The sequence below is a fragment of the Mytilus californianus genome, unplaced genomic scaffold (assembly GCF_021869535.1).
Source record: "Mytilus californianus isolate M0D057914Y unplaced genomic scaffold, xbMytCali1.0.p SCAF_7, whole genome shotgun sequence".
Taxonomy (NCBI): domain Eukaryota; kingdom Metazoa; phylum Mollusca; class Bivalvia; order Mytilida; family Mytilidae; genus Mytilus; species Mytilus californianus.
In genome coordinates this window covers 51,273,765-51,297,823 of record NW_026262723.1, presented here as the reverse complement: position 1 = coordinate 51,297,823, position 24,059 = coordinate 51,273,765, and the positions used below count along the sequence as shown (strand labels likewise).

At 31.5% G+C, this 24,059-nt stretch overlaps 2 protein-coding genes and 2 long non-coding RNA genes across 7 annotated transcripts in view; 2 read left to right on the top strand and 2 right to left on the bottom strand.

The window, feature by feature from the left end:
- LOC127709695 (phospholipid-transporting ATPase ABCA3-like) overlaps positions 1–15,505 on the bottom strand; it is a 78,811-nt gene extending 63,306 nt beyond the window's left edge. For 2 of the 4 annotated variants that reach the window (XM_052215326.1, XM_052215328.1), the window contains exon 1: positions 4,359–4,662. Coding sequence is in view for 2 of the 4 variants with exons in the window: in XM_052215325.1 (XP_052071285.1) it covers positions 3,245–3,532; positions 13,707–14,007 (589 nt within the window). In the remaining 2 variants the exon portion in view is untranslated. Of the gene's footprint in view, positions 1–3,244; positions 3,533–4,358; positions 4,663–13,706; positions 14,028–15,454 lie in introns of those variants that run through there. The other 2 variants (XM_052215325.1, XM_052215324.1) reach the window with 2 other exon arrangements.
- The window catches only part of LOC127709751 (uncharacterized), a 133,978-nt gene that overhangs the window by 80,561 nt on the left and 29,358 nt on the right, over positions 1–24,059 (top strand). The window lies entirely within an intron of this gene.
- Positions 15,551–24,059, top strand: part of LOC127709727 (SPRY domain-containing SOCS box protein 3-like) — a 28,885-nt gene continuing 20,376 nt past the window's right edge. The window contains exon 1 of the mRNA XM_052215393.1: positions 15,551–15,732. Within this exon, the coding sequence (XP_052071353.1) occupies positions 15,665–15,732 (68 nt within the window). The 5' untranslated portion in view covers positions 15,551–15,664. The remainder of the gene's footprint in view (positions 15,733–24,059) is intronic.
- Positions 20,617–24,059, bottom strand: part of LOC127709772 (uncharacterized) — a 30,733-nt gene continuing 27,290 nt past the window's right edge. The window contains exon 2 of the long non-coding RNA XR_007985755.1: positions 20,617–20,899. This is a non-coding gene — a long non-coding RNA (uncharacterized LOC127709772). The remainder of the gene's footprint in view (positions 20,900–24,059) is intronic.

The window sequence follows — 24,059 nt, the reverse complement described above, 5'->3', positions numbered from 1 at the left end:
CTAGTACATGTGTGCGCATGTGCGCAGGTGTGAGATTTAATCATCGTCCTAATTCTTCAAAAATGCTAAAATTATTATTGATACCTTTATCTATATAAGCAAATGGACCTTCTAAAAATGAAAGTAAAGTTTTTGACAACGTTATTTTGCACAAATAAAGATACTAAGGCAATTATTAGTACGCTAATGTTGCATACCTCGAATGATGCAATGTGAATTTAACAGTTTACGTCAGTACATCGAATTTGTATCAAAAGTCAAGTTTAATATCGTTTTTATGTCATTCATTGTTTACATGATGCCCAACTGATTACCATGACTGCCTTTTGTTACTTAGTCTTAAGGGATTAAAATCGGGATAAGATATAAAAAAAAAATGTCCGTCCGGCTGGCACAAATATTTTTTGGAAGCCCTGGATTATACACATATTCTTTTTTTTTATCCAAAAATAATTTATAGAAAGCTATCACTTATTTTAAAACCATAAAAAAATTGGCTGGTTGATAAATCATTGTCTCTACATTTAGAGAGGGAAGAAATAGGGAGTAAATAACATTGAAAAATAGTTAATTATTTTACAATTACTTTACAAAAATGGTAAATTAAATTACAATTACAATCACACCATTGTCAGCAAAGTTTAGTAATTAATTAAATTACAAATTACATTTTAACTGGGACCAATATAGAAAAGGGTCTCACTAATTAGGGATAAGAAGACTAATTAATGTGAAGAAGCGACAAAAAAACAAATGTAGCATCATGAAATCTAAATACACCAATCATTTCAAATACATTTTTGTAAGTAAGTATAGAAACATGCATAAGAGTGCTTTTTACATCGCGATGACCTTGAGGTCATCCCGATGTATTGCTATCGCCTAGATTTCCATTATGTAAATTAGTTTTGGGTTTGTAACCGATCTATAAACATGATAAATACGCGCACATAAACGAGTGCAAAAAAACATTCCTTATCGTTTGATATAAATACATCTCTTCAATGAATACTGATAAAAATATTTTTGTTTACAACATAAATTAATAATATGAAAATGTTTTGTAGTTAGATATATATATATAAGTAAAAAATCATTGATAATATCAATGCACACGTACCGAAAAATTGTGTTAAAGCATGCGGAAGAATATCTCAAAGAACGTTTTGTGAAAATACCGTCAAGGACCGGTAACTCTGTAATTGATTTTGCGGGAAAATATGAATGCCTACTCGTATCCAATCTTAGAAAAATCGAATTTTTACAGAAAAGTGTCCACCATGCACTTGCATTGCACTATTTTTAGAATAGTAGAATAGAATGATATACAAATGGATTCAAATCATATATATATTTAACTGTTATTTTAATATAATATAAACAACAACTCAGTGTATACTGATTTGTATCACTACAATATAATAGTTATTACGGTGAAGTTGAATTTCCTGTCATTTATTCATCATCCACGCACGAACTTGTCTCAGAAAAAAATATATCTCTGTACATTAACCTCAGTTTTAGGTAAAGAGATATGTTGTTTTTTTCTGAGACAAGTGCTTTTGACCATCCTCAAGAACTTGTGGTCATCCGATGTTCAGTACTTCAGTACTTTGATTTAATATTCCTGTAACAAAATGATTTTCAATGATTCATAATAATGTAACTGTTGTTCACATGTTTCAGTTTTTATACATCCTTGTCTTTTCAATATTTGGTTTTGAGCGTTCCTGAAGAAAATAAATCCAGAAAAGTGAATCAGACACATAAAATTTATCAAGTGTTGTTTTCATTTTTTATATCTATCTTTTTGATACAGGTTTAGAAATCACAACAGTGTGTACTGGCTGGTCATTATCGCATACGATTTTATTTTGACAAGTATACTGATCTATATAATATTCATAACATTATAGACATAGAGCCTAAAATTAGAGTTGCATATTTGCATATTTGTAACGTAAATGTAAATATGTAGTTTCCAGAATACAAAATAATAACAGAAAGATATAGTTTTTGATTTTTATAAGCCAAGTGATTAGTATGCAAATCTATTAATGAGGGTCTGGATAGGTTTAACAGAATAGAGAATAATGGGCAAATAGTGCTAAATATTATAAGGAAAAAATAAGCTAAAATAATAAAGAATAGCAAATAAAGGTCAAATTAAATAAAGAATCAAGAGAAATGGTCTAAAAAGTTAAAGAATAAAGAAAGACCCATCCAGATTCTTATTACTACTGATAGAAGAAGATGAACTGTTTGGAATGTTGAGGTTTTTTTTCATGATTATAAGATAATATATTTACTGGTTTCATCAAAGTATATAAATAAATGAACCAAGATTTATGTAGAGTCCACATGGTTGAATATCTTCTCATCAAAGGTTAAACAAAATTCATCATAAAGTAATATAATACATCCATATCTGTCATATCAATGTAACAATTAACAAATAAATGGAGAATATGTCCATGGGACACATATGATGGCCCCGCTTGCATATAACATTATAAAGGGGCATAACTAAGAATTGTAAAAGTGACTCCACACAAATTCGAACTTGATCTATGTTTTTTGGTAATAAGCATTGTGTATAAGTTTCATAACATTTGGTTGAGGCAAACTAAAGTTAGAGAACGGAAACCAATTTTGGGACGTACGTACGGACGGACTAGGGTAACACTTAATGCCCTCTCCGGTGACAGCGGGTCGCTAAAATATTTCTTGAATTTGAAAAAGTTGGATTATTGAATGTATGTGACACAGCTTTAACTGAATCATGTATTTATTGGGGTTTTCTTCACAGCAAATGTTTAGAATTCTTAAAGAATGGTTTAAAAAGAACTTCTCCTCACACATGAGGAATACTAGAACAAGTATCTATAATTGTAAAAGGTGTGGATTTTTTTATTTTTACTTTCTTTTTAAATGGCATTAAACTGGAATGCTCTTGATCTTCAAAATCAAGTAAAAATTATTAATGTGAAATCAGTAAAAATCATTAATTTGAAATCAATAACAAAACTTAAGCTCAAAGTTGTAAAACTTGAACATGAAATCTGAATGGCAAGCTTTGAAAAATTAATATATCTGCTTGAAAAATTACCTGAACCAGGGTTCTGCCTTAACAAATCTAAATAACAACTTGAGAAAATTGGTTCATCATGAACAGTTTCTGATGTAATTCATTTCATAATAATTATGCTATGAAAAAGAAACTTTAACCATTATTGTTACAAACCTGGATCCCCTCCACAAGTTATGTTACTCCTTGGTCCAATTCGTTGATACAATGGGAACATGTACTGTGTAAACCAGTTAGTATCATCTTTTATTGGGTTCAGTTTCTGATTTTTATTTTTCGTATTTCTAGGATAAGAACTCAGCCTGATGGAATATTGGATGTGTTTTGTATCCAATATATAAGTTTGGAAGACAACTCCTCCTAAATATGTTTTTGTGTTGTTCACTGTAGAATTGGCAAAAATTAAGAAGTCCACCATTTCTTCTTCTGTGTTAAAACCTTGAACTGAAAAATGGTAACATTTAAGTAAAAAACAAATTATTGAGATTCATGTTTCCTCCACTAAAATATAGACTGCAACTATGTTTTTAGTACATCTTAATTTGAACTTCTTTCCAGTGCCCTTCAACAATATGGTATTTTATCGCTTGAGATAGAAAATGATCTTTTAAACTCAAGGATGTTTCTCAACCACATCTCATATCAGGGTTGTTGTCGTTGTTGAGATCGTCGCTGAGAAACACCCTCTCATTGAAATAATCATCCATAATCTATAAATACCCCTATATTTCATCCTGGTCATATCTGAAATTAATTCTTTGATAATAATAATAATAATAATAATAATAATAACTAGAGGCTCTAAAGAGCCTGTGTCGCTCACCTTGGTCTATGTGCATATTAAACAAAGGACACAGATGGATTCATGATGTGTTTGTAGATCTTACTTTACTGAACATTCTTGCTGCTTACAATTATCTCTATCTATAATGAACTTGGCCCAGTAGTTACAGTGGAAAATATTTTGTAAAAATTTACAAAAATTTACAAAATTTATGAAAATTATAAAAAATTGACTAGAAAGGACATTAACTCCTTAAGGGGTCAATTGACAATTTTGGTCAAGTTGACAATTTTGGTCAAGTTGACTTATTTGTAGACCTTACTTTGCTGTACATTATTGCTGTTTACAGTTTATCTCTATCTATAATAATATTCAAGATAATAACCAAAAACGGCAAAATTTCCTTAAAATTACCAATTCAGGGGCAGCAACCCAACAATGGGTTGTCAGATTCATCTGAAAATTTCAGGGCAGATAGATCATGACCTGATAAACAATTTTACCCCATGTCAGATTTGCTCTAAATGTTTTGGTTTCAGAGATATAAGCCAAAATCTACATTTTACCCCTATATTCTATTTTTAGCCATGGTGGCCATCTTGGTTGGTTGGCCGGGTCACCGGACACATTTTTTAAACTAGATACCCCAATGATGATTGTGGCCAAGTTTGGTTTAATTTGGCCAAGTAGTTTCAGAGGAGAAGATTTTTGTAAAAGTTAACGACGACGGACGACGAAGACGGACGACGGACGCCAAGTGATGAGAAAAGCTCACTTGGCCCTTTGGGCCAGGTGAGCTAATGATAATAATAAATCTTTCTTTAAAGAGAGTAACATATATTAGCTATAAAATTAATATTCCGTGAGTCCCTCATGACATACATTGAAATATAACAAATAAAGAATTACAAAGTAATCAAACAAACAAAAATATAACAAATAAACTGTTGACACAGAGATATGTCTTGCCTGTCAGCAGAAATTTTGAAAAAAGACAATCTGATGGACAGCAACTTTGCTTATCAATTGAATGTCGCTGGACCATGACCTAGGGGGAGGGCCATGAAATAGTTGTCAAACTGATATGTACTGATCATGATAGTAATGACTTTATCCAAATATCATTGATCTATCACAAGTAGAAAACAACTGTTGATACATCCTCCACCAATTTTTCTATAGAATATATCTCAAGAACATAACTCCTGAAAAATTAATTGACTAGTACTGACTTTTGAATACTTTATACTCCATGTTATGGATTTTGCTCATTATTAAAAACTGTACAGTGACCTGTACCAGTAGTTGTAAACGGGGTCCCCTGCTATTGTAACACCCAATTGGTCCTACACCCTATTTGTTTGTCACCCCACTAATCTGACACCCCAACATATTGTTTGACATAGAAAACTCACTGTTGCAGTTGAAAATTTACTTTGTTATAAGATCAAGTTTTGACATTATGTTTGAACTCCTTGTTCTTCTGATTATACTAAAGAAACAGATTATGCCATACTATCCATTTGGTTATAATAAATACAATCACCCATTACATATAATCAAGCAGCTGACAATAGTTTGGTTTATTAATACAATAGGGCCTATTGGATAAAAAGCACTCCTTTAAACATGTTAAATAGGAGATTTGAATATCAGTCCTATGATTTGCAGTCTCTCGTTGTAAAGGAGAAAGTTCATGCATTATAGTCTCTTAAATGGTCCAAACTCAACAAGTGTCATTTTACCATGAACTAGAATGTGTCCAAAGTACACAGATGCCCAACTCACACTATCATTTTCTATGTTCAGTGGACTGTGAAATTGGGGTCAAAACTCTAATTTGGCATTAAAATTAGAAAGATCATATCATAGGAAACATGTGTTCCAAGTTTCAAGTTGATTGGACTTCAACTTCATCAAAAACTACCTTGACGAAAAACTTAAACCTGAAGCAGGACAGACGGATGGACGAACCAACAGACGTACAGACCAAAAAACATAATGCCCCTAGGTGGGGCATAAAAAAAACTTAGTTATATCCAAGCACATTGATTTCCAATCATCAACACTGAATATATGAACTGACAGATTGTAAACTTTGAAAACTAAAAACTGAAAGTTGTCAAATTGTTAATTGGTTATAATTGAAAACTGATGAGTTAAAAAGCATAGCAAAATTGTACAATTGATTTAATAACTTGTTCTAAATGAATATTTTCTGAAGGTTGAAACTCGATTAAAACAGGGGACATTTGCTGTCAGAATTGACTTCTTGTGATTGTTTATGAAATATTTAACACTCGACTGTGCCAGTGGCTATTACGCAAATAAAAATCTATCAATTTGTGTATGAATGACTGAGAATGTACTCTAACACCATGGATTTAGATTTATTATTGCATATTCATCAAATATCAAACTCTTTTTTTGTACATTGTGAATGTCATCCATATTCTTTGTTGCCTGTGTTCTGTTCTTTTGGCTTTACAAATAATAGCTTATCAATCTCAAGATTAATTGACTTACACAACAGGCCACGTGGATTTTGCTTTTTCCACATGCCCATCACGGGCGTCCACGCATTTGCCCACGCCCGATGCCCACCGTGGGCGTTTCGCCCACTCCGTAGCGTGGACGGCCGTGGACATTGGCAGCGTGGAAATTTAAATACTGCAAAAATTTGCTTTTTAAATACTCTTGAATTTAATATAATAAGTATTAAAAGCAACGGAAAACTCATTTGATTTATCAGATTTATTACAGTTATTCAAAAGTCAAATTTATATGAGCCTGTGCCTGAAAATAGAGATTTTCGAATTAAGGGAAGCCTTACATAAACATGCATTTTTTTCAACCAATTTGAAGTTTTTGAAGTTTTTTAACCATACATTATTCTTCCATATATATTAAATGTACTTTAAATGTAAAGAAAAGTTACAAAAAGCATACCACATGAGTATAAAATGGTCTAAGGCCATGTAAGACTGAGAATTATTTAGAGACGATTTAGGCCGTAGCCCATATTTACATATAAAAATGCACACAGAGGCTATAAGAAATTGAAATTTGTTACTTTTTGCTCATTTCTATGCTAAGATGTCATGATACAAGAAGTCTAATTGCAAAAGGACTCTTGAATTTAAATTTTTTTGGCAGACAGTATGGTCTGATGACCAGTTTTTCACTTTTCAATGGAAAACTTGCATGTAGTTTTAGTCTCATTTGGTATATATTTGAACCACTTACTATCCTAAAGAAGAAAATTATGGTAGCATATGAAATGAATAGGGTGAACTGATCATTGTAAAGTGCTTTTTTTACAGATTTAGTGAAATATTTGTGATGGACTACAGATTTTATGTACAAAGCTCTTCACATTTCACATACATCAAACAGGCCGTTTAACCAGGGACATAAATACAAATATTCTGCACATTTTTTCTGTGATAATCTACTTTTTTCTAGATTTCGAGTTCACAAATGGTTAATTAAATTTGATTTAAGCATAGAAACACAAATATCAGGAACATAAAAAGCTGTCAGATAGAAAGTCAGCATGGCTCTTATGCATAAAATGGAAACTGCTTTAAAATGCTTATTTTAGCCGTATAATGCCAAAATGGGACATTTTAACAGAATTTCTGTCAAACAAAGATGTAAATCCTTTACTTTTATTGAGTTTGACAAATTGAAACCAGCAAACCATTCAGGAAAGTTGCCAAAGTACAGAATCTACATTTACGGAATTCATCTCTTAGGCCCGAGAACACAGTTATTTCGTAGTGCATTTCTTTTAGACAATAAATTCAAATTAAAAAAATCGCACCTGCTCTATCTCAAAAAGATTTTTACAGTGTAGTGTACTACTATTGATACAAATAATATCAAAATTATAGAAACTTCTACCAGCTCTAACTCAAAATATTGACAGTTCTGTGTTAAGGGGGGCTAAAATTCAGTTTGACAGCTTCAGACATTCTAATTTTTGACCTTTTTTAACTGGACCAAATCACTACTTAACATAAAGATTCAGCACCCAAATTTTTTTAACATGTAATTTCATCCCCTTACTTAATATTTCATGCATAAAATATCAAGAAATAAATTGGGAAAGTGTTTAAAAAAAAAATGCAAGTTATACACTGTTCACACTAGAGACTATATTTGTAGACAACGAAAACCAAAGGACGATAACTGTGTCCTTGGACCAATTTAATGAAATTAGTATTTCACGCTTGGACAGAGTCACTATCATAAAAAGCGTGTGCAACTAAAATGATATTATTAGCAAGCCATTTAAAAGGACTTCTGATGTTGGTGATGATGATAATAATTAAAAGCTAATTATTTCGAAAAAGCATTTTCATTTAAATTGCTCACCTTTTTTATGTCTGCATTTGATTATTTCAGTTTTTTATTGTTGGTTGTTTTGGGGGGAGAAATGGGAGTTGTTTTTTTTTTTCTACTAGAATGTTTGCCTTTGTTCCGACTTCCGTTAATTATGACCAGTCTTCAGTTTAGTTAATTGCAGATTAAACAAATAACAGAGAAAATAACGTAAAATCAAACGACTTGCATGTTAATGCATAAGATGCGTATGTCATACTGTAAATAATTTCAATTTCATGTTTTGATAAGCTAACCTCTTTAAAGCTTTCAGTCTTGATACAATGTACTTATCTACTGACTATACCACAGGTGCAAAATTAAATAATCTGAATGCCTTACATGCATCTACATTAATGCATGCATTATATCATGTATATCCGGAAGTTGTAGAACAAGATGGTCAATTTTGGTAAACTTATTAAATTCATATGAAACATCAAATTAAAAATAAATGTGGATAGTGTCCACATGTGGACACAGATGATGCCCCCGCTTGCATATCATATAGTTATAAAGGGACATAACTGAAGAACGGTAAAAGTGACGCTACCCAAATTTGAACTTGATCTTAGTTTTGTGGTAATAAGCATTGTGTGTAAGTCTCATAACATTTGGTTTAGGCTAACTTAAGTAGAGAAAAGAAACTAAAAATTCAGCAAATTTTCTATTTGTAAACATGCATAACTCTAGAACGGTTGTGTATAAGTTTTATAACATTAAGTTGAAACAAACTAAAAAATTCAGCAATTTTTATGTTTATAAAGGGACATAACTCAAGAATGGTAAAAGTGTCGCCACCTTATTTCGTACTTAATCTGTATTATGTAGTAATAAGCATTGTGTATAACTTTCATAACAGTTGGTTGAGGCAAACTAAAGTTAGAAAACGGAAACAAAAAATTTGTACTTGATCTTAGTTTTGTGGTAATGAATATTGTGTATAGGTTTCATAATGTTTGGTTGGGGCAAACTAAAGTAACAGAATGGAAACTAAAAATTTTGCAATCTTTCGATTTATAAAGGGCATACCTCAATAATGGTTAGAGTGACACTACCCAAATTCAACTTGATCTGTGTTTTATCAGTGGAAGTCAAAATTAAACATTGCATTGTATAAAGCATTGATTGTAGTTGATTCAACTATAATCATGGACAAAGGAAGATAACTCCAATTTTAATATAAATTACTTGATATTTACAAGAAAATAAAAATTTTGCAATTCTTCCATTTATAAAGAGGTATAACTCTAGAACAGTTAAAGTGACTCCACCAAAATTCAAACTTGATCTGTGTTTTGTGGTAATAAGCATTGTGTATAAGTTTCATAACATTTGGTTGAGGCAAACTTAAGTTAGAGAACGGAAACTAAAAATTTTGCAATTTTTCCATTTATAAAGGGGCATAACTCTAGAACAGTTAAAGTGACGCCACCAAAATTCAGACTTGATCTGTGTTTTGTGGTAATAAGCACTGTGTATAAGTTTCATAACATTTGGTTGAGGCAAACTTAAGTTAGAGAACGGAAACTAAAAATTTTCCAATTATTCCATTTATAAAGGGGCATAACTCTAGAACGGTTACAGTGACGCCACCAAAATTCAAACTTGATCTGTGTTTTGTGGTAATAAGCACTGTGTATAAGTTTCATAACATTTGGTTGAGGCAAACTTAAGTTAGAGAACGGAAACTAAAAACTTTGCAATTTTTCCATTTATAAAGGGGCTTAACTCTAGAACGGTTAAAGTGACTCCACCAAAATTCAAACTTGATCTGTGTTTTGTGGTAATAAGCACTGTGTATAAGTTTCATAATATTTGGTTGAGGCAAACTTAAGTTAGAGAACGGAAGCTAAAAAATTTCCAATTATTCCATTTATAAAGGGGCATAACTCTAGAACGGTTACAGTGACGCCACCAAAATTCAAACTTGATCTGTGTTTTGTGGTAATAAGCATTGTGTATAAGTTTCATAACATTTGGTTGAGGCAAACTTAAGTTAGAGAACGGAAACTAAAAATTTTGCAATTTTTCCATTTATAAAGGGGCATAACTCTAGAACGGTTAAAATGACGCCACCAAAATTCAAACTTGATCTGTGTTTTGTGGTAATAAGCACTGTGTATAAGTTTCATAACATTTGGTTGAGGCAAACTTAAGTTAGAGAAAGGAAACTAAAAATTTTGCAATTATTCCATTTATAAAGGGGCATAACTCTAGAACGGTTACAGTCATGCCACCAAAATTCAAACTTGATCTGTGTTTTGTGGTAATAAGCATTATGTATAAGTTTCATAACATTTGGTTGAGGCAAACTCAAGTTAGAGAATGGAAACCAATTTTGGGACGTACGGACGGACGTATGTACGGACGGACGTACGTACGTACGTACGTACGTTCGTACTTACAGACGGACAAGGGTAAAACTTAATGCCCCCACCACTACGGCGGGGGCATAAAAATGATGCATATGATTTTTTTTATAACGAAATGGCTAGTTTCAGTTTGGGTGAGGTTTTGGAAATTGTGTCAGATGTTCGGACTCCTGTGTATTTTTCCTACGATACAGGGTAAAATATTTTGCCCCTTAAAACCATTTTTTTCTTTTCATAAAAGACTTCAATAGCTCATAAAAGGTCAGTTACCAGAATTAAAGCAGATTTTTTATTTATTTTCTTTCGATTTGAGACCCAAATAATAGCAATGCAAATAAGGTAAAAACACAGAGTCAGCCTTTTCTCGCATTTTTTTTAAACTCAAATATCTCGGAAAGGAGCTCCGTAAAATATCCACATTTTTAACTTATTTTGTTCCTCAAGTTATAATCTTTTGACTTCAGTTATTAATTTAAAATTCCTTATTTTTTTAATTTCAAGTAAGTGCATCCTTAAAATATTCAACAGTTCTTTGGACTTGCAAAGTTAAGTTCCATTTAAAAAATATGCACACAAATAATAAATATTAATTTAATTTTAATGTAGGACCATACATTTACAGCGAATTAAAATACTAAATTATTCTCAATTGATGTTGTCAATAATTTAGAATTTAGTTTTGTTTAAAATATGATGCGAACAATAGATTTAATGAGGTTCTACAAAAAAAAATAATTCGTCAATCTTACAAGGGTTTTTTTTTTTTTATTATTTCACACACAAAAACTCCGAAAGCTTTGTAATTACTGTTTAATGAAATGTAAAAATTTAACAAATAACCAACGCTACTTTAATTGTTTATTGTAAGGTGACTAGAGTCATAAAAAAGTGGAACATTTAAATTCAGTATTTGAACTTTTAAATTCAAGGTAAACAAAGTAATAAAACAGATAGCAATCATAATTTTATTAGTAGGGATTAGTTACGACTGATTAAGTAGGTAATTGGCTTCAGTAGAAATGTATTAGTTGAGACAGGTACTTAAAACACGACCGTTTGAAATACATGTAACAGTACAGGCAAAACCCTAGCCTTGAAAATAGCTCTTTTACAGCCCACAGCACCCTCTTGGACACAGAAAAGATTCAAGAGTACAAAAAAAAAGACTTAACATGTACCAAATTATTATTTCATTTATATAAAATTATGCTTTCTTAAAAGTGGGGAAACTGAAAAACCTTGCCCTTATATTCTCATTTCTACCTATTTTCCTATTTTTCATGTGACTTTGGACTTCTGAATTCATAAAATAACCCCATTGAATATAAAATAAGGAGATGTGGTATGATTACCAATGAGACATTTTTTCAAAGAAGTTTAGAACATTTTAATTTTTTATTCTAACTGATTCCCTCCAAGAACTTAAACCAGGTCTTTGTCTGGATAGGCATTTAGGTACATTTTGTAAATAATTATTTCATTCAAAAATATTTTGTACATACTGTTAAGAAAAATATGGATTGATTATTTGTTGGCATTGTTGGCGGCTTAACATCTAACAACAAACATTATTCTTTCATGAAGATATCACATTAAAATAATTTATTATTTACCAGAACATTTATTGTGAACTAAAAAAGTATAACAAAAATACTGAACTCCATGGCCAATTCAAAAAGCATGAAAAGGGGCAGTCCATAAAAACTGACAAAATCAAACCCTATCAATAAACAGAACAAGTGAAAAACAACAGCCATACACCTGACTTGGTACAGGCATTTTCCCGAAGAAAATGGTGGCTTAAACCTGGTTTTAGAGCTAGCTAAACATGCCACTTGTATGACAGTTGTAAATGTGTAGTCAATATCTTGCTTATGGATAACTTGTAAAATATTGATTGTTGCTTACTTAAGAACATATGATATGGAAAAGATGTCTTGTTAATTTTTCCTTGACATATTGACACATGTCTTATGCACTGTTGAAATGTGCAAAGAAAAATATACCAGCATGACTTACTTTTCGAGATATTCAATTTGAAATTTGTATCTTTCTTTTTTTAATACTTTTCTGAAAAAATAACACAACTTTCAAATGGAAAGAGATATATTCATACGTTTTTATTAAAAAGTAATCCTTAATTTATAGGCCTTGAAGGCCACGCGGTGACCTATAGTTGTTAATTTCTGTGTCATTTGGTCTCTTGTGGAGAGTTGTCTCATTGGCAATCATACCATATCTTCTTATTTTTATCTTTAAGGAAGTGCCTAAAATGAAGACTGAATGCAATATAATTTTTAAGTTATCCTGCAAATATTGGTAATAAAAAGCTGTAGACGAATTTCTTGCCAATACAAATGCATATAGAAAAAATTCTGTCGTTGATTTGTTCTTGCAATTTCAATATAGCATTTTTGAAGTAGTACATAGCCGATTGTAAAAGAATACCCAAATTTTATAGACCCATAGTTTCTATTTGGAAGGGAGATCATTTTTTATGACCAGTTTTTCCGGCACTGTCTTAAATTTTTTCATTTGTTAGATTTTCTGTTTCGATGTTGAATAAAACCTGTTAGATTGTGGTTTCATTTTGAGCAATAAAATATTGCAAAATATTGCTTAAATCATTATTCAGGAATTCATTATTACTGTTTCTGTGTTAGATAATGAAAAATAAATAGAAAGTCACATTTTATCGTGATTTTTGAAAAATATGGAATGTACATTGAAATTACTTTTAGTTTTCTTGTGTGATCGAAAACAGTGTTAATTACATGAAACTAATTTCAAACAGGTACAGTATGTGATGTACGATGTTTAATGAACAACACCTAATTCCTAGCCTATAAGACTGTAGAAAAGTTTGCCCCTCTGAAATGGGGAGTCGGCCCAATGAGGTGTCAGACTATTGGGGTGTTGGGACGAATGGGGTGTCAGAATATCGGCTGTTCCATTGATAATATCCTTATCCTTTGGTCTTTGGTTGATAATTGTCACAATGGCTATCATATGTCATCTCCTCATGATCTTTATAATAACTGTATAAATATTATACTAGTTACAATCCACTTACCATCTAAAAGTGACAACATATACTTTGTTCTGTTCATAATCTGATTGGTCACATTATCCATTGGTGTGTATGCCAGCTGTCTTGGAATTTTAGGGGTAAATGGTAAAACCTTAAATTCAGAACAATCACTCCAATTAACACCATGTAAAATTGCTTCCGTCTTTACTCTGAATCTTATCAGCAAGAGAATGAGTCCAAAAAATGTTGGTAAACCAATTTCAAATAATGTCAAAATGATCTTCCGTTTCTGTATTAAGAAGTTCTTCCACAGTAACAATGTAAACTGATTCCACTTCCCCATTTTGCTATTCTAGATATATGCTGAAATATAAAAATGGACAGAACATTCAAGTATTTTATAAGTATTGAACATGTTGAAATCAATTTAACTGCTTACAAACAGAATGCATATACCACTGAAAGTTCACCTCCAATTCAAAGATGATACACAGTATATTTAATATAGCTACAATGAACTTTTCACCACTGACTGCCAAGTGCTTACAGCCTTACAAGTGTTATGAATACACCACTGAAAGTTCACCTCATTTCAAAGATCACACATAAAATAGCTTCAATGAATTGAATTTTTTTTTGTTCCTGCAGAAGATGCCAAAATAGAATAAGTTTGGAAAAGAGTTAAGATGTTCTCCTCAGTCATTAAATAAGAGAGTTGTATAATATTTTAATGTTTTGTAAATATTAACCTCTGGTTAACTTGGCTTTATATAACTGTTTATTTGTGTACAGAGAAAATTAATAACACAAGGCTTATTTGACAAATGGCTAGTTTTATTATCTGCAGTTTAAGTTGAACTGTCAGATGTAATTAAGACAAGTAAGGATGTCTTGGGCATGTTGGGGTGTAGGGTAAAAACATTTAGTTATACCTATTTGTTTTGTCTAGATTGAAAGTAATTAAACTTTCTGATAAAGGTCAGTTGGTCAAGATATTGGCAGATTGTGTATCAGCTGTGATACTGTATAAGGATATGATTTTTCCTTAAAGTCTTGAATCAGTAAACATGGTAAAGGTTCTGGAGAACTTGTATTTAAAGTTTATACATGCATGTTTAAACTTTGTAAGCTAACTTTGTCAATAAGTCTGAAGTAATGTACATTTGTAAATAAACTTGTAAATAGATATCGTATTATTTGGTTAATGGAATTTATCACAGGATATATTGTCGTGCCATAGCATGGCTATGTCCATCCGTCTTTGTCTTTCCTCCCCTCCGTTACGTTTTGATTGACATGGACAATATAGATAACTGCATAAAAGCTGTGGGACCGTAGCACTTAGGTCCTTATGATATTGTAATAAAGCCCATAGGGATTAAACACCATACCATACAAAAAAGGTGATTTAAACAGTGGATCTTGTCACATGAAATTCAGGTGTATGTTTATTTTGGCACCTTCAAATTCTGATGGAGAAAAAAAAAGGAATCTAAAATTCAAGGTATGTTTTAAATTTCTGAAAAATAAATGCATTTAAAAGTTGTTTATCTAGTTCCTGCCATGCCTTAAAACTTTTCCACTTGAACAGGTATGTCGTCTCTCTTGAACAGCTACAATATACAAATGTAGGTATGATCCCGTATCATGTTTTTACTCTAATGAACCTTAAACATGTTAAAGTATAATATATACATGCACAAATATATATATAATGTGTAGATTTATTACATTATGATAGCAGGCACTGAGGTGATGCAAGTTAAGTTATGCCTTCATAAATAACAAACCTTATTTTAAAAACACAGTATCACATGCTTTAGAAAGTGAAAGCGGATGTAAACAAATCGTTGTCAGCTGAACGTTTTGATTAGAGGGAAATCAAGCGAAATCTTGAAAATTATAAATTACAACGATATTTTTTACATGTAAACAGTGGACAAAGTGAAGAGGATGATTTTAACAAAAAATTGTGAAAATGGCGATCGAATTCTTTGAAAATGGATTCAAATGTTGATGAGAAACAGCAGAGTAATTCCCCTATCCAGTCTGATTCACTAACAATACAGTAAAACATCATTTTACATTTATTTCCATTTATTTTCCACAGCTGTTGATTTTTTACCTTCTATGGCTTCATTATCATTTGTAAAGTTGATAATTACCGTAATAATTTGTCGTCAGCATTTTTATTTTATTTTATAATGTTGAACAAGAGCGCATGATTTTCTGCCCAAACTTTTCATTGTACCAATCAGGATCAAAGTTACAGCCAAGACATGTATGTAATTTATCTGGTTACAGTACATGTACTTAAAGCCACTGTTGAGTAATAAAGAGTAATAAATAAATGAATTAGCTTTATTGTTGTTATAGTATTTAAACATAAGCTCTATTAAGCCTTTAACCATCATCAGTCAGGGGACTTACTTAAATGAGTGATTTTCTAAATCACTGATTCAAGTAACATTATGTCCATAAAGGTTGGAAGTAAGAGTTGTCTTTCTTTAATAATCACCTATTTAAGTAGTACAAATTAATCACTAGACTAAGTGATTTAATTTTATTGTAGCTTTAAATTTAGAATACTAATGATCCAGGGACTAATTATGTTGCTAAAATTATCAGAACCAACATCTGTGTTGATAGGATGACCTTGTACTAAATCTTAAGGATAATGACATAAAAATCACTTGTTTACGTATCATACCTCAATTTCCTTCCAAAAAATAACTTCTTTAAGTATCATTATTTTAATAACCCCCACTAATTTCAACACCCCCGAACAGTGAAATTTTGATCGCGAACAGTAGAATTTTATTACATAATCTATAAGATGAAACCTTGAATTTTACAGGAAAAATACTCCCACTGCTGGGAAAAATTAGTTAAGAAAGTATCAGTTCATTATGTAAAGCCATTTTTATAGCATTTTTTCAACTAAAATAGAATTGGCAGCTAAATGATTGCATCAAAGGAATAAACCTTGCTGCTTAAAAGAAGCAAAAAGTTCATTTTTTTCAATTTTACTAATGAAAAGATATTATCTAAACCTATGTGTTTAAAATTTTGGTAAAACTACAAAATCATAATTTGTGACAAAACTTCGAATTTGCTACTTAAATAAGTGATTTAAAAATCACTTATTTCAATAAGTCCCCTGACTGATCATAACTAAGTGTTCTGCCTACACACAATTTGTGAATTCTAGTCACTTTGGCACCCGCTATAGTCAATTTGGCACCTTGTCAAATCGGGACTTGGTAAATTCTGCATCCGGGTAGTTATTTTAGCACCTATGGTTAAAATGATGCCAGTAAGTAAGTTTGTATTTCCTATCTATTTGTAAGATGATTTACCTTGACACCAAGATTTTTATTTTTACTTATATTAGCAATGTGCAGTATACTATCCATGTCAGTAAATTGTATATAAAGATAAGGAGATGATATGAGGTATGATTGCCAATGAAACAACTGTCCACCAAAGTTCAAATGAAGTGGATGTAAGCAATTATAGGCAACAGTACGGCCCTCAACAATGAGAAAAACTCATACCGTATAGTCGGCTATAAAAGGCCCTGACATAAAAAATATGAAACAATTCAAATGAGAAAACTAATGGCCAAATTTATAACAAAGCAATTTAAGAAAAACAAATATGACATACATGAACCATATAAGTATAGTATACTGAACATTGATAGTAAACAAACAAAAAAAATGGTGCCAGCGATATTCATTTTATCCAAGTAGACAGGAAATGCAGAAGAAAACTACTGGTATTCAAATTATAATGATTAGATTTGTTTTTATCCTCATATGTGGATAACACAACAGCTTGGATCATGGCTTCTTGGTTTTGTTTAGTTTTTTATACAACCGCAAAAAAATTTTGTGGTCGTATATTGGTATGACGTTGGCGTCGTCGTCGTCCGGCGTCGTCGTCCGAATACATATTGGTTTTCGCACTCTAACTTTAGTTTAAGTGAATGGATCTTTTTGAAATTTGACCATAAGGTTAAATACCACAAAAGGAAGGTTGGGATTGATTTTGGGGGTTATGGTACCAACAGTTAAGGAATAAGGGGCCAAAAGGGGGCCAAAAATGAGCATTTTCTAGTTTCCAGACAATAACTGTGGAACGGTGTATGGATCTCTCTGAAATTATACTACAAGTTTCCATACCACAAAGGGATGGTTAGGATTTGCTTTGGGGGTTATGGCTCAAACCGTTTAGGAATTAGGGGCAAAAAAGGGGGAAAAACAAGGTTGTCCTGGTTAATGGACAAATACTTTAGTACAAAACATAATTTAAAGCAGTGTAAGGGAGATAAATCAAATACATCATTGAAATTATCTCCCTTACACTGCTTTTAAATTATGTATAAAGTAATGGTTAATGAACAATAAAGATAATCTAAAACAGTGTAAGGGAGGTAATCCAAATACAACGATTTGGTTACTTCCCTTACACTGCTTTTAAATTATGTTTAAAGAAATGCATATTTATAAAGGAAGACCAGTAAAAATATCTGCAAATGTTTTCATCTTTTTTTTTTACAAAAAAATCCATATGAAAGATTTGACACTATATTTTTATTAATTCTATTATAAAATAGATTAAGTTAGCACTATGGTAAATTTAAATGGGTAATTATGGTTGCCAACTCCATTGGAAATTTGAATTGAGATTATGACCATATCTTGAGGGAAAGAATTTTTTTGGGGGAAAAAGGGGGGGGGGGGATAAAAAGAAATTGTGGGGGGCCAATTTTTTCTCATTTCAGATTTCAGAAATTAAAAAGAATTATTCTTCAAATATTATTTTTTTTTCAAATTTCAAATATTGAAAAATTTCAAGAAGTAATCTTTAATTGCACAGTATGGCGCATTAGATTTGTAAAATCTTTGATCACATTTATTTATTTGTTATGCCGAATCTAACAGTGTATTTAGATTTTTAATTTTGGGTCCAGTTTTCAAATTGGTCTACATTAATGTCCAAAGGGTCCAAAATTAAACTTTGTTTGATTTTAGCAAAAATTGAATATATGAGGTTCTTTGATATGCTGAATCTAAACATGTATTTAGATTTTTGATTTTTGGCCCAGTTTTCAAGTTGGTCCAAATTGGGGTCCAAAATTAAACTTTGTTTGATTTCAACAAAAATTGAATATATGGGGTTCTTTGATATGCTGAATCTAACCATGTATTTAGATTTTTTATTTGTGGACCCCGTTATCTAATTGGTTCATATTGAGGTCAAAAGGGTCCAAAATTAAACTTTGTTTGATTTCATCAAAAATTGAATTATTGGGGTTCTTTGATATTCCAAATCTAACCGTGTATTTAGGTTTTTAATTTTGGGTCCTGTTTTTTAAATTGGTCTACATTGAGGTCCAAAGGGTCCAAAATTAAACTTAGTTAGATTTTGACAAAAATTGAATTCTTGGGGTTCTTTGATTTGCTGAATCTAAACATGTGTTTAGATTTTTTATTATGGGCCCAGTTTTCAAGTTGGTCCAAGATAGGGTCCAGTATTTAAACTTTGTTTGATTTCAACAAAAATTGAATATATGGGGTTCTTTGATATGCTGAATCTAAACATGTATTTAGATTTTTGATTATGGGCCCAGTTTTCAAGTTGGTCCAAATTGGGGTCCAAAATTAAACTTTGTTTGATTTCAACAAAAATTGAATATATGTGGTTCTTTGATATGCTGAATCTAACCATGTATTTAGATTTTTTATTTGTAGGCCCTGCTATCAAATTGGTTCATATTGAGGTCAAAAGGGTCCAAAATTAAACTTTGTTTGATTTCATCGAAAATTGAATTATTGGGGTTCTTTGATATGCCAAATCTTACCGTGTTTTTAGATTTTTAATTTGGGTCCCGTTTTTTAAATTGGTCTTCATTGAGTTCCAAAGGGTCCAAAATTAAACTTAGTTTGATTTTAACAAAAATTGAATTCTTGGGGTTCTTTGATATGCTGAATCTAAACATGTGTTAAGATTTTTGATTATGGGCCCAGTTTTTAAGTTGGTCCAAGTTGGGGTCCAAAATTAAACTTTTTTTGATTTCAACAAAAATTGAATATATGGGGTTCTTTGATATGCTGAATCTAACCATGAATTTAGATTTTTTATTTGTGGGCCCCGCTATCAAATTGGTTCATATTGAGGTCAAAAGGGTCCAAAATTAAACTTTGTTTGATTTCATCAAAAATTGAATTATTGGGGTTCTTTGATATTCCAAATCTAACCGTGTATTTAGATTTTTAATTTTAAGTCCCGTTTTTTAAATTGGTCTACATTAAGGTCCAAAGGGTCCAAAATTAAACTTAGTTTGATTTTAGCAAAAATTGAATTCTTGTGGTTCTTTGATATGCTGAATCTAAACATGTGTTTAGATTTTTGATTATGGGCCCAGTTTTCAAGTTTGTCCAAGTTGGGGTCCAAAATTAAACTTTGTTTGATTTTAACAAAAATTGAAAATATGGGGTTCTTTGATATGCTGAATCTAAACATGTGTTTAGATTTTTGATTATGGGCCCAGTTTTTAAGTTGGTCCAAGTTGGGGTCCAAAATTAAACTTTTTTTGATTTCAACAAAAATTGAATATATGGGGTTCTTTGATATGCTGAATCTAACCATGAATTTAGATTTTTTATTTGTGGGCCCCGCTATCAAATTGGTTCATATTGAGGTCAAAAGGGTCCAAAATTAAACTTTGTTTGATTTCATCAAAAATTGAATTATTGGGGTTCTTTGATATTCCAAATCTAACCGTGTATTTAGATTTTTAATTTTAAGTCCCGTTTTTTAAATTGGTCTACATTAAGGTCCAAAGGGTCCAAAATTAAACTTAGTTTGATTTTAGCAAAAATTGAATTCTTGTGGTTCTTTGATATGCTGAATCTAAACATGTGTTTAGATTTTTGATTATGGGCCCAGTTTTCAAGTTTGTCCAAGTTGGGGTCCAAAATTAAACTTTGTTTGATTTTAACAAAAATTGAATATATGGGGTTCTTTGATATGCTGAATCTAACCATGTATTTTGATTTTGGACATTGGACCATAATAGGTAAATTAAAAAAATTGAAGTTCTTAGACCACATTCTTTCTGTGTCAGAAACCTATGCTGTGTCAAATATTTAATAACAATCCAAATTCAGAGCTGTATCAAGCTTGAATGTTGTGTCCATACTTGCCCCAACTGTTCAGGGTTCGACCTCTGCGGTCGTATCAAGCTGCGCCCCAGCGAAGCATTTTATTGTAATAATGAAACATCAAAAACTACTTGAAAATGGTTGAAACATAACAAATAGGTTAATTTTTTTTAAATTGGATTAAGTTCCTATGTTTTTGAATTGAAAACCAATCAAAACATTTTTAATAATATTGAGAAAACTTAACACAACAAAGCAATTTATTATTTTTATTGTGTTTTCACACTGGCTTAATTATATGTGCTTATGTTTTCAGCTAGTACAAAATGTTCCAACCTCTGAAATTTTACATTTTGAAAAAATGAAAAAAAAATATGTTCCCAACACTAAGCTTAAGGATTTGTATAGTACTGTACAAAGCCTTGTCCTTACTTCAAAAAATGATAGTTAAAGGTGAAAATACAATTAGTTGCCAAAATGACTTTAAATTGGTGATGATTTGACTAGATGCCATATTTACCAGGTGCCAATTTGACTTTTTCTAAACATGCTATAGGTGATGAATTGACCAGGTGCAGATTTGACTTGTACCCCATTTTGTACAATGTACATTTGTAGCTTCGAGAGTATTCCACACTTTACACCAATCTTGAGTTGTTTTTATATGACCGCAAAAAAATTTTAGTATCATGTTGTTGGCTTCCGAAGACATTTGGTTTCCGCACAATAACTTTAGTTTAAGTGAATAAATTTTTTTGAAAAAGAAGAGGGGAAGAGGGGGGGAGCAATTCGCAACAGCATAGTGTATTGCACAAAAGCAAAAAAAATGGGGGATAAATTTTTTTTGGGGGGTTGGGGTGGGGGGGGGGGGGGGTTAATTCATAACAGCATAGTGTATTGCACAAAAGCAAAAAAATTTAAATTCAAATCATATTACCAATTCTAAGTTCTTTGACAGTTATTCTGTGTCAGAAACCTGTCCAAATACAGACCTGTATCAAGCGCGAATATTGTGTCCATTTTTGCCCAAACTGTTCAGGGTTGGACCTCTGCGGTTGTATCCAGCTGCGCTCGGCGAAGCAATTTATTTATGAATGAGTTACAATCGGTGTAAACCACTCATTGAACAATCGGTTCTTACTGTGACGGAATAACACAAGCATTGTAATATAGGAAATGTAGGAGAAAGTGCACAAATTTGAAAGTCCTCTAAAGACAGTTAGGGGTAATATGTACATGAAAACAAGTGTTTTTTACAGGTGAATTATTTCGAAAGTAGAGTAATATCCTGTAGTAGACATTCAGATGCTTTTACTTATAGAAGTAAAAAAGTCTTTCTATTGTTCTTTTCTTAAATTTCTTTTGACTTTATTGCTGTAAATGAGCGTCTTATTGTTTGTCATTATTATTCTTAAATATTTAATTTTATTGACAATGAAAATCTCATTAGTCTGTTAGCTTCAAAACACTACTCATTTACAAGCCTTCAGAGGGCAATTTTTATTGTGCTGTGGGCAATTTTTGTATTCTTGAGTTCCGTTTTTGCTTATGTGCTTTGTCTATATGCCATTTTCATGATTTTGTTTTTCTATGTTGACATATTTGTTTGTTTTTATAGTGATTAAGATTATAACACAATGTTGACTATTGTACCCCTATTTTTGACATTTTTATACGACAGCCAAAAATTAATGCTATGATGTCTTTGTCATCGTCAGCGTTGTTGTCTTCGTCCTCGTCCGAAGATACATTTGGTTTCTGGACAATAACTTAAGTTTAAGTGAATGGATCTCTATGAAATTTTACCAGAAGGTTCAATACCACAAAAGGAAGGTTGGGATTGATTTTGGGGGTTATGGTACCGACAGTTTAGGAATTAGGGCCAACAACAAGCATTTTTGTAGTTTCCAGACAATAACTTACAAGTGTGTAAGTGTATGGATCTCTCTGAAATTGTACCACAAGGTTCCATATCACAAAGGGAAGGCTGGGATTGAGTTTGGGGGTAATTGCCTTAAATGTTCAGGAATTAGGGGCAAAAAAGGGGCCAAAAACAAGCATTTTTCTGGTTTCCAAATTCCAGACAATAACTTGTGTTTAAGTGTATGGATCCTTCTAAAATTGTACTACAAGGTTCCATACATTGAGGTCAAAAGAGTCCAAAATGAAAGTTTGTTTGATTTCATTCAAAAACTGAATTATTGCAGCTGTATGATATGCTGAATTTTATTCTGTGTTTAGATTTTTTATTTTGGGACCTGTTTTCAAATTAGTCCATATTAAGGTTTGAAGGGTCCAAATTGAAACTTTGTTTGATTTCAACTAAAATTAAATTGTTGGTGTTTTTATACGTCCGTTTACGGGACGTATTATGGTATACCGTTGACCGCCTGTATGTCCGTCCCTCTGTCCATCTGTCCGTCCGTCGTCAACATGTCGGACATTAGCTCCAAAAAGCTTTAACCAATATGCATGAAACTTTGGTGAATTGTTTATATCTATTGACTTGAGCTCCCTTTCGTTTTTTACAAATTTCAGATTTACCGTTTCTGAGTTTTGGGGGTTTTATTCATTAAAAAAGGTTTTTTTATATTATCAAATATACAGGGCCGTTAGTTTTCTCAATTGAATTGTTTCATGGTTTTTTTTTCCAGTTTTCCGACAATAACTCAAGAATGCTTTCACCAACTTGCAAGAAATTTTGGTGAATTGTTTATATCTATTGACATGAGCTCTCTTTCGATTTTTATAAATTTTAGATTTTACGTTTCCGATTTACAGGGTTTTATTAAAAAAAAAAGGTGATTTTCCAGTTTTCAGTTTTCGGACAATAACTAAAAAATGCTTTCAGCAGTTCTCATGAAACTTTGGTGAATTGTTTATATCTGTTGATGTAAGCTCCCTTTAGAATTTTATAAAATTTAGATTTTACATTTCTGAGTTATTGGGTTTTATTCATTAAAAAAGGGGGATTTTCCAGTTTTTGGACAATAACTCAAAAATGCTTTCAGCAGTTCTCATGAAACTTTGGTGAATTATTTATAGCTATTGATGTAACCCCCTATTGATTTTCATAAATTTCTAATATGACATTGAGAAGAAATTGAACTTTGTTTGTTTATAGTCTGATAACAGATTTACTAAGTATTGCACAACAGCACAGTGTATTGCACAACAGCAAGAAATCTTTAATTGAATATAAATTCAATTCATATAACCAATT